Source organism: Periophthalmus magnuspinnatus, chromosome 3, assembly GCF_009829125.3.
Source record: "Periophthalmus magnuspinnatus isolate fPerMag1 chromosome 3, fPerMag1.2.pri, whole genome shotgun sequence".
Classification (NCBI taxonomy): Eukaryota; Metazoa; Chordata; class Actinopteri; order Gobiiformes; family Gobiidae; genus Periophthalmus; species Periophthalmus magnuspinnatus.
In genome coordinates this window covers 29044169-29056044 of record NC_047128.1, presented here as the reverse complement: position 1 = coordinate 29056044, position 11876 = coordinate 29044169, and the positions used below count along the sequence as shown (strand labels likewise).

General features: G+C 38.2%; 1 protein-coding gene across 1 annotated transcript; it reads right to left on the bottom strand.

The window, feature by feature from the left end:
* Nucleotides 1-474: 474 nt before the first annotated feature.
* On the bottom strand, nt 475-11650 carry LOC117393876 (alpha-protein kinase 3-like). Its single transcript, XM_033991885.2, has 14 exons — nt 11567-11650; nt 11231-11429; nt 10091-10212; nt 9847-9964; nt 8689-9748; nt 6517-8221; nt 6284-6431; nt 6086-6213; nt 5967-6002; nt 5606-5880; nt 4652-4740; nt 4354-4571; nt 4004-4052; nt 475-3907 (listed from the first exon to the last, which is right to left on the bottom strand). The coding sequence occupies exons 2-14, from the start codon at nt 11356-11358 to the stop codon at nt 3658-3660; spliced, it is 4326 nt and encodes a 1441-aa protein (XP_033847776.1). The 5' UTR covers nt 11359-11429; nt 11567-11650; the 3' UTR covers nt 475-3657.
* Between the last annotated feature and the right edge of the window lie 226 nt (nt 11651-11876).

Below are 11876 nucleotides of genomic sequence, written 5' to 3'. Positions count from 1 at the left end.
GCTAAATTGAATGAAAACCCCATAAGTTGTATGCATAGTGCCTCACACAATAGAATGTGCTGCACAAATTTTTTTAAGATCTCATAGAAATGAGGCAAGATATGCATCTGATGCTATCAGACTCAGCTAAAGCTTGCAGTGAGGGTTTAGAAACTCTACACTGACTGTCAAGTTAACCATGGCACCATGAGCAGAGCCAGCCTGCGACTTTTGGTTCACCAGAGATAAAAGTTTTTTTCAAATGTCAAATAGTCTGTGGCATTTAGGGATGTGTGATCCTTTTCACATAATCTGCCTAAATGAACATGGCAGCCTTGCGTGCTAATGCTAATAGAGGTCAGAGAGATGCACAACAATGTGATGTTATAGGCAGCATGGGGGAGGTGCTTAACTCACCTATTTCTTTTTAAAGGATTTCATCTGATACCATCTTATGACTTATTGACAACAAAGGAGTAAAACTAGATTCAGATTCAGAAAACTTTATTGATCCCAGAGGGCAATTCATTTGCAGCATTCTCAGAGCAGTTCTCACTCTAACCTACACGCAAACACACAGTGTGTCAGTCCATTACAGTCCACAGTGGAACTCAAAGCACAATATAAGAACAATATACATAAAAACAGTGCAAAACTTCAAAAAACACTACCCTTAGAATTTAGCAATTTAATAGCTGAGGGCACAAAAGAATTTGAAAAATGACTTGTTTTCCGTATCGGAGCATAAAAGCGACGCCCTGAAGGCATCATGATAAAGTCAGGAGCCAAAGGATGGAGGGGCTGAGCCAGGAGACACTTGGCTTTGCTCAGCACCCGCTCCTCCCACAGAGAATGCAGCTCCCTCTGCTTAACCCTTGTAATTTTTGAGCAGGTTTTAACAATGTTCTGCAGTTTGTAGTTATCCTTGAAGGACAGGGACTGAAACCAGCAAATGAAAGAAAAAGTGAGCAGACTCTTGATAAAAGAACAATAAATGTTGTTGAGAATATTTCTGTTTACATTGAAAGAGTTGTTTTCTCAACAGATACATTCTTTGCTGCCCTCGTTTAACAATACTTTCAGTGTTTAGATCAAACCTCAATTTGTTGTCTATCACGGTGCCTAAATACTTGTAATTATCGACACTTTCAACAACATCTCCATGTATGACACTAACACTATGAGAAGGTGCACGTCTAAAATCAATAACCATATCTTTAGTTTTGGCAACATTCAAATCCAGGTAGTTGTCCTCACACCACTGGACAAACTGCCCCAGCGCAGGGCCATGATTTATCTCAGATCCTGCAAGTAGCGACACCAGGACCGTGTCATCCGAAAATTTAATGAGGAATCTGTATTCCTCTGAGGATCTGCAGCTGTCCGTGTACAGAATAAAAAGGAGAGGCGACAGTACACAACCCTGAGGAGATCCAGTGTTAGAGATGGAGGGAGGAGACATTTGTCCATTTACAAGGACACGCGGGACCCTGTCAGTGAGAAAGTTTAAAATCAATAAAAGAAGCTGATCTGGTAAATTAAAATACTAGAATAAGATATGATACCAACACTGCTATGTTGTCAAGATTCAAAAATTTCAAAATTCCAATGCAATTTTAAACACAAAATTAAATTAGGCTATAATAGTTTCCACAACTAAGGAAATGTCAAATTGTGACCCTGTGATCTACTTGTTTAAATGTACGTTATCTATAGTTTCTACTGCTTTCATTATTAACTAGTATCTAGATGTCAATACATTTGACAACCATAGTCAAAATCTCAATTTCACAAATAGAAGTGGATAATGCAGCAGCAGCAGCTTGTTAAGGGGGAGTTGTTTTTTTTTTTTTTTTTTTTTTTTAAGTAATGTGAATAGTTCATTAATCAACTCCAAATGTACAGTGAGAGACTGAGAATTCACTCATTTACTTTGATCAGGAGCATTAATGCTGGTAATATTGCCATGATTCTGTGGTTTTCATGCCATCCTATCAGAGCTATGCACTACAGAAAGAAGAGCTGTGCCAGTGCATAATTTCTCTCCATTTTCAGTCTTAGCTCATACATGCGTCATTGTTCCATTCAATCAAACAATATTCAAAGTAGAATTTTCCTTACACATATAGTATATTTGGTAATTAAGATAATGTACATTTTGTAAATTGCAATTGCTCCCATGCTGTACTGCTTTATTGATAGTTTGTTATCTAAAAATTACCTAAAAGTTGTGTGCCTATATGCCCACACAGAAACAACCTGAAAACTGCCTATAGGCTGAGACAGTAGGTGGCAGAAGTGCAGAAATGTTTCATGACTGCCTCTATTTTGCTCTCTCTGGAGTCTTTACAGTGCATACATAACCTTTTTAATATATGATCCTCAAAAGATTAATTCAACCATCACATTCAAAAATAATATGATGGAAATACTAATATTTTAATGACATAGGTTGTGTATTGAATGTACTTCAGTTATTGAATACATGTTTCAGTTGCAAAATTAGATTTGAACAGACAAGGTGACAATGGGTGAACTCAAAGCCTTCTGTTTGTTAAAGCTTTAAAGTCTAGATATTACATAAAAGATGAGTCATAATGAGGGGGAATCACAAAGGATTATCTTGATGAAATTAGCCTTTCACAATGTAAACACTGATCGCGGGCAACACTTCATTCTCTGACCTCTGTAAAAAAAAATGCGAAAACTAAGTGATAATGAATATGAAGGGGTTGTTTTTGCTTTTAGGGATTGAAGATGAATGTAGTCTAATTCTGCTGTGTGCCTTAGGCAGGGTGCACTCTGCACTCAGAACAATATTTTCACTTTTCAGTTACCAGTTCATCATTTGTTTAAGAGTCCACAAAGAGAATCAACAGACGATGACATTGACTCAACAAAATCCTTTCTGGCTTTAGGTTTTACTCTAGGCTGTAGTAATCTATATGCAACAGTAAAACATATTGCAGAAGAATGAGTGAAATCACCAAGAAGCATAAATGAATAGTCTAATGGAGAGTGAAAAAGATGGCATGTGTTCAAGTTAATCTGCTTCATCCCATAATATGCTAATAAATAGTAAAGGCACACTGGAATTATATCAAAATATGTCTGCTCTTCTAAGCTGACATGTGATGAACACAGTACCAGATAATTATTCTGAAAAAAATTTATTCAAAGGTGCTTTCAAACACATAATCATGATCCAGTGATCCACTTGAAAATGTCATATTACCAAGTGGACAAACAAATCTGATGTTGCTACATTTGGCTTGAGATAGACTTATGTAATGTGTTGTTTTTACTTTCAAATATACATACAGATATCAAACAAATATCAATACCTTGCAGACACTTAAATGATTTGTTATCTGTAACTCTGCAACTGTACGTACTGCAGATAGACTGCTGCTACTGCTGCTAATCGTTTCGTATCAGCTTTGTAACCAACATGTTTAAGAGCTGATGCATAGGAATGATATCTGACAAAGCAAAATGCAAGATGATATCTAGGATTACTGGCTTGTTAGAAATATTTCCATAGATGTTGTGTTGTCACTTTCAATTATTCTATCAGTTCCTACATAGAGATGTCACACTTTGAAAGACTAATACTCAGCTTATTCTTGGCATGGATTCATCTGCAGGTTTTTGTTCAGAAGAAGTTCTTTGGCCAGCTTAATGGATCTTCTTAGGTATCCTGGGGCTAGCAGATGTCTTCCGTCCAGTTTGAGGGCTTGAAGAGCCAGTGCCCATTTTACGTTGAACCAATGGACTTTTGGAGCCCTTAGGTTTAGTAGGCATCAATAGTGACTCAATAACCTTTAATGATCGTAGACCCAGCAAGCCACAGAAGTAATTACACTGATGTTGGATAACAAATTGCTCAAATACTTTTGGATTTCCCTCAAGAGGGAGACCTTGGTGGCTGTAGCAACATGCAAAAAAACAGAAATGTTAGCAAATGGATTTAAATGCAAATTACAAAACAAATGAGCTCTGGTTTCAAAACAAGAGCACTGACCCGTGAGATTTGACAGAAATTCCAACGTTGGTGATCTTAAAGTCAACACCTGCAAAGGACAAAAAAACATGGTGTGATCAATCCAACATGCACTGAATTAGTTTTGAATGCAGGAATGAGGCTACAGCTATAATGAGATTTCTGGCACAAAATCACAAATAGCAAATTGTTTTTATGCTCATAACTCATAAACACAGACCCAAATGTAAAGGTATAGTGCTGTGAATGGAAAATGTGTTTATTACACAAACATGCCATGCCACACCTGTTTATTAGCAAGGTTGATTATTTTTCTCACTCTCCTTATGTTAATAATGCCATTATTGCATGACTTTCAGGCATTATTCTACCTTCTAACTTGGTGAAAAGCATGTTTCCGCTGGTCCATTGAAAGATCCAGTGCAGCAGTGCAGAACATTTCTGTTCCACCTCCGATCCACTCCTCATATCTAACCTTCCTGTGTGATCCAGCCCACAGTATTTACTATACACCCCCTTCAGATCAGTCTCCACTGTGGCGTATGGTATGCTGTTGGCTGGTCGATACATCAGGTAAACTGGAATCACTCTGTGTGGCAAAAATGTGTAGATTCTTAAAAATCATGAACATGTATGTACAAGGAAATCTTGTTGTATCATAAAACTTACTCAAGAGAGGAGCCAAAATTTTCTAATGCTCTTGCCTCTGCGGAGAAGATCTTGCAGTATTCTCGAACAAGGTTTTGAATTTTACATGCCTTTAAGTAGAAAACATCCAAACAATAAGTAGCCTGGCTAGCTTTCTTATAGTAATTTATATAGAAGATATGGTGCTAGACTATACATACATACTGTTTGGTTTGAAAGTACACACAGGACACACAGGACAAACAGGCATAGTGTAACCTTTTTATATAGCATGCAATAGCTTCATAGGCAATCTAGCACATCAGTCATATATTTTACTGCAATCACTATTAGGAATGCCACGATTTTTTTATTTTTTGGCTACCGATTTCATACAAATTCTTTTATATTTGCAAATCATGATAATGATTTGATACGTATCTCATCAAGATGCCAATTATTTTTAATGAGATTTTAACTTAATTTTAACTTAAAAGAAAGGCTGAGTCTCTTCAGTTAATTATGCAATCACACTGCACAGAGAGCTCCTGACATAAATAAGAGGGAAATGATGTCTCACTTTCTTAGCATTATTTAATCATGTCAATCATACCAATCTTCTCATTTTTAATTATTTTATTCACACAGTTTAGACTTTGCCTTTATACATAATTAAGTATTTCATGCTGAATTTAGCCCCAGTTGAATAAAATTATTACCATATATATATAAAGTCTAATAATTTGTAAAATAATGTCTTAGGTGATGTTTTTTAGCCTCTTTTTCAAAAGGCAATGTTTTTTCGCCATATTATTCATTGGTGAGGCCTATAAAGAGAGGAGAAGCCTGCCCAAAGCACATGGCTACTTAACATATGCAAATGAGCTAGTGTATTTGGCTCTGCTCCTCCTCCCGATTTGTCCAAAGTTGCCAACCGATACCGATACCAGTATCGGATCGGGACATCCCTAATCACAACAGTACTTGTACCCTCACCTGTTTAACACCTTCTTGATTCTTTTCTATAAGCTGGCCTTCCCCTTTTCCTCCATATACAATGGGACTGCATACTTTAATTATGCATGAGTTACCAGACTCAAACACAGGTTCAAGACCATAAATGACTTTGGCCCTCCAGGTTTTGTGGGAAAATCCTCCACCGAGACGACTTTCTTGCACCATTATGCGGCCAAACAATTTGTTCCCCCACACACAAGAATCAGCCACTCCTTTGTTGAACATTAGAGGTGTTAGTTCAATTTCCTCTCCAACTGTAAACAGCAATATATATATATATATATTAAATTGTTCATTAGAAGACACAAAATGTTAAGAATAAAAATATATATAATCTTACCACCAAGATCTTCTTGCAGAGCCATTCCACCCAAAACTACAACATAGTAAAAAAAAATTCAAAGTACAAATCAATAAGTAAATAAATAAATAAAAGGTAAAAGTGAAAAGGGTACATACCCTCAGCACTGAGCAGAAAGTCTGTTGAATCTGTCCCATACTCATTTGTAATTGTACATCCATAAACACCTGTGTCGAGGGATGTGGCCTGAGCAAGAGCAAGATGGACCTGTGTTTCATCCCCTGCACTGGGAGATAACAGCTTATATGCTACAGATGTCTATACCAATAATAGTATTTAACATAAAAATGTTGTACCTTTTTAACATTTTAGCTACTTCCAGTTCATCTCTATACCATGCAACAGTAGATTCACTGAGGACATTGAAGAACTGGCACCACAGTTTCATGTTTCCTGAGTGATCTGCAAAAGTTTCCCCTCTGATCTTTCGAATGACTTGTGGGGCTAGAACGATCAACAGAGAAGATATTTTGTGAGCTTTACAAATATATTGTACATAATTTTATCTCAAATCTAGCTGGGTTTTCACCTCTGTATGGGTCATTCTTGGACTTATTTGCAAGGTTCTCCTCAGATTTGGCATCTGGAAGCTCATGGGTTTGTGGACTTTGGATCTCAACAGGGGACTTCTTTCTACTCAGGAGTGGGGAGTGTTTTTTCTTGGGTGACGCAGGTTCTACATTGGGTTGAAGCAGTGCTGAGTGTCGAGAAAGTCGTGGGGATGTAGAAACACTTACAGTATTGAAGTCATTGTTGGCAACTGGGGGTTCCATTTCCTCCAGTTTGGTTTTATGTGTGGGGATTTTGCGTCTGGCTCCAGATGCTAGTTCTTGTGGAGTTGCAGAAGGAATAGAATCACAATCATTTTTCTCCAACATAGGACTAATGTCAGGAATAAGATGAGGCAAGGTAACTGCTGTTTCAATGTCTTCAGTGGGATTATTGTTCTTTTGTAAGATACCTACACTGTCCAAAACACTTGGAACAGGAAGGTCTTGCACACGCTCCAAACTACTTATGTCTGATTTAGGTTCATCCACTTGGCTATTATAAGTGAGTGCTGCTGGAAATATTTCTCTAACCTGTACAACCGGAATAGAGTCCAGCTTAATTTCAGGAGTCTGTTCGGTCACTGCCTTTGTGTCAGTGTCATGCACAGATTCTTCATTAAGAGGCTCCTCTCCTCTGTCCTTCAGATGTAACCCAGTTTCAGATAGGTGGTTGTTTGCATTGTGTTCATTTATCTCACTGTATATTGTTTTTTCCTGTGTGACTGAAGAAGGGATTTCTATAGACTCACGTGGCTGTGTACAGTTTGATAAAGCAGGAGCTTCATCCACAAAGAGTTCCTTAGTTTTGATCAGCTCATTGTAAATCTGCATTAGTGTCTCCTTTATGGTTTGAGGTGGGCCCTTATCAATCAGCGTGTCTTTGTTTATTTTGGTAGTGTTGCTTTCGCTACCCACTTCCCCTCCAATGGGATTTTCTTTGTTGTCTATTGCGGCTATTCGTGAGGAAACTGACTCCTCAAGAGCATTTATTTGTGACCTCAGGAGTTCGGCAATAGATATTATATTTGGAATGGGTGATGGACATTTTTGGAAGTCTTTTGGCTCTGACTCCAAAAACATATCTGTTTTATTTGTAATCTGTGTATTTTCTTCTGACTGCAACCGACTATGTCCCCTTGATGACACTTGCAGAGATTCTACTGAACTTTCACATTCTTTCTCTTCTTGTGATAAGTCAGCTGTCAGTTCATCAATATTTTTGGCCTTTTCTTCAGGGTTCATTTCACCCTCTTCACTTTGAGCCCCGCTGGTCGACAGTGATGTTATCATATTAGTCTCCTTACCTTTTACCTTCTCATGAAGCTGTATTTCAGTCCCTTCAACAGTTTTTATGGGCATATTAGGTTGGCTTTGCTCTACAGTGGGAGGAACATTACACTTTGACTTGTTTTCAGCGGCACTGGAGCTTTCGAGTGGTGGCCTCTGTGTGTCTGCTAAAAAACCCACACAGATTTCACCTGATCCCTTGGAATGATCCTGTGTGTCCTGGCTCCTGTTGTCCACGGCCTTGTGAAGACCACTCTGCAAAGACGGACCACGCCTGTCCAGTTCTGTCCGCTTTGAGGAGGGCGTCTCCACTGCCACTGTTGTGTGGAGCTTGGGCTTCAGCTCAAGGTCAACAGGTGCCTCATTCCTCTGTGTCTTTGCTTGGGCCTGTGTAGCCTTGTGGAGGAGACAGAGCACACTGTTAGGGCCTGGCTGTAAATATCTGATGCTTAATCCTAAAGTATGCTACCATGGATAAACAAAACAGCTTCTCACAAACAGCAAAACTGCAATATAAAGTATTGTTTGCAATTTATTTATATATTATTATGAAAGAAAAACATTTATGTTGTTAAATTGTGGCAAAAACAAGCATTTTATAATTAGTAAAACTAGAATTGAAGCACATTTTATTTCAGTTCATAAACATAAATGAATCTCTATTTCTTAAACAAGTAAGTTGCATTTTTATCTTAGAAAGATGCCTATCTCATCTGTCCGCATATGCGTCATTTATTTCTCATCACCCAGAACAGCCTGCGAATACTTTCAGTCTAAAAATAGCAGCAAAGCATGGGTTAGTGATGAGGCCAGTGTTGGCAACACAAAGCTCTTATGAGCTCATGCGTAACAGTCTGCCTCACCTCCCTCTTCTGCACTGGGGCAGGCATGCGCCCTCTTTTTTGGTCAGGTCTTGTTTCCCTTTGGGGCGGCTCTTGTCTGACCTGCTGACATGGAGGCTGAGGAAGAGCAGTCCCGCTGTCACATGATGTGTCTGTGTGAGGAGTCATATCAGGGGACAAACCCTGTGCCTTCTTATCCCTGTCCATGACCTTAGGTGTTGTACTGTTATCCTGTTTTATTGTTGGCTGAGGCAACTGGAGTTTTGAAGCTCTGGGAGGTACCATGGGAGTGGGGCTATTGGAGGGACTTACACTCTGTACTTTTACATTTCCTTTAGTTGTTTTACGTTCAACTTTTTCCTGATTTAAGCCTTGTTTGCCACCAATACTTGTCACACGTCTTTTCAAAGATTTAAAAGAGGGAAGCACTGAGGCTGAAGTAGGACTACTTGCCACTTCCATAGAATCCATCAAATGCTTCGACTTTTTTGGAGATTCAGGTAACTCTGAAACAGCCAAAGAGAGTTTCTTCTCCTTTTCACAAGCCTTTGTCTCATCAGGATTAGCTTTAGCTGTGCTGGAAATTTTCAGTTTCTTTACAAAAGGGGTTTTCGCTTTCTGAGCAGAGTCATTCATATGTGTCCCAGGTAAAGGAGTGTTCTCTTTGGCATCCTGACCATTAATTAAATGAGACTCTATGGACTCCATGGTTCCATTAGTGTCTTTGACCTCCTCCACACTGCTCTCCTGTACTCGGGCCTTGACCTCTGCAGCAGCTTCCTGCTGGCTTTCCTTGCTGGTGTCCTCCTCTGTGGAGCTGGGGGCACTGATGTAGCCCCCCACAGTGGAGCGACGTTTCCTCTGAGCTCGATCTGGACTGATGGTCCGTGCTGGTTCCTGGTTTTCTTTTTCCTCAGCTTCCCTGCGTTTGCTCTCAGCTTTTTGTTTGAGTTTGGAAAAGTAGCGCTGGTGGATCTTAAATTCATTCATTTCACCCACTTCAAGAACCCCAGAGCAGGACACAATGCCTTTAGTGTTAATGGCAGAGGCCTGGTATATTGCTGCATCCTCCTCAGTGCAGCTGGAACAAAAATATTGTAAACATTTTTGTATAAAAATTATAACAATAATCAAATATATTTTACTTGGTGTGGGGATGGTATGCTAGCACTGACTTACTTGTATATGTGCAGGGAATGATTCTGACCATTGCGGAATATTTCATATTTTGGTAAGCCACAGTATCTGTCTAATTGAATGTCATCCTTATACCAGGTAATTTGAGGTGCAGGGTACCCTAAAGAAAAGAAAACATCATAAATAAAGGAAAACTCATCATTGCATTATTCTTTGGCCCTTAGTGTACTAATTCTCATTCATGGATTAAGAGAGAGTTTATTGTGAGACTCTAACATGGCCTTACCTGTAATGACACATGTGAACTTGACATTGCAGCTCTCAGACACAGCTCTGGACTTCAGAGTTACTTCAAAGAAAGGCTGAGTCTCTTCCGTTAATTGTGCGATCACACTGCACAGAGTGCTCCTGACATAAATACAAGTAGGGCAAACATTATATGTTAAATGATGTCTCATTTTCTTAACATTATTTAATCACGTCATGTTCCATTAATCATAGCTTGTTAGGCATATTTTATCTAGATAGCGAGTAATATTAATCCAAGTACAAATAATTCATGACAAGAAATAACCCACACCTCTGGCATAGCTATAGGACAAAGAGTTTGAATTGGTTTGTTTATTTTTGGTTAATATAGGCTATATCAGTTATATATGTCATTCACAGCAGTCAAACAAGAAATTCACCATAATTCACCAAATTCATTCAATATAATAACTCTTGAAACAGATGTTTTGTGTTCTTAATAAAGAACCAATAAATAATTATTTAAGAGAAGGATGAAGAAATGAGAAAGGATAGATGCAAGCATGCATTTAATCAGCACATTATATTGGTGCTTATATGTGATGTGCACTTAATCCACGTCTGGTCTAACAGCATTGGGCCACTGCACATTAAAGGGACATTGTTACACTTCACTGAATGTTGTCTGTACTTAAGCTAACACCACAAGACAGTAATTTCTGTAATCTTCACATGTAAATTAATAAACAACACAGTAACGCTAATCACAAATTTAATAAAAGAACTGCGTGGGTGTAGAAATAATGTAAATATAAAATGAAGGCTTTCTTAGTGTAAGATTACAGGCTGGAATACATTATACACAAAATGAAGAAAGAATTGACAATAATTGCTGTAGGTAAATTATAGCTGTGTAAATATTATTTGCTTTGCTACCGCTTTATTAGTGGATTGCTTGATGTGAAGTGAGCCCCAGACTGCATTACTGACATACTGTTCTTAATCAGCACTTTATTTAAACTCTGGTGGCCATGGTAACAAACAAAGAAATAAGATATGTAGGCAAATAATAGGTTTGGAAAAAGTTTGTTTTGTTATAGCGCTAAGTACTAAGAAATTATACAGCACAAGTTGTTGTTTGTATGTTATTGTTATTTTGTAATCACTGGACTTGTACCTGTTTTCTGGCCTCACATTGGAGAGATAGCTGCACCCAGGGAGGCGACTGCTCCCTCTCACTTCTGTCCCGTTTAGGGATCTTCCATTGCCAGACAGAGAACGGTTCATTGTCCTCCGAGAACCCATTTCCGTCAAATTCCAAAAACCGTCCCAAAAATAGCAAGTTTACCAAAAAGTTATGTTCCAAAGCAATGATCCTAAAAAAGATACATCATTTGTTATAGTTTAAATAATCCAGTTATAACAATAAGCAATATTTTAACCATCGTTGTTTGTGTATCTCATGGTATACCTTTATTTAAGATGCTCTGTAAAATAAATCAAACTTACTTACCATTCCAAACTTTCTTCCCTCCTTTGACAGATACCCCAGAGCACTGACTTAAGGCAATGAAATTTCCAATCAAACATGAGCATGCGTAGGCTGCTGCACTATTTATAGTTGGCCTGCAAATAGGCACAAGAGCACATCATACTTTCCAAAAGTTACCATTGGACCACTATTGTATGTCTCAACAAGGACTAAACACCAGTTTAAAAATAAAAAGGACTACGTAGTGTAAAACATTCAAAAAGAGATTGCAATGTGTGTGAAAAAAAACAAAAATAAATATTATACTATGAATCTATTAAATTACAATAAA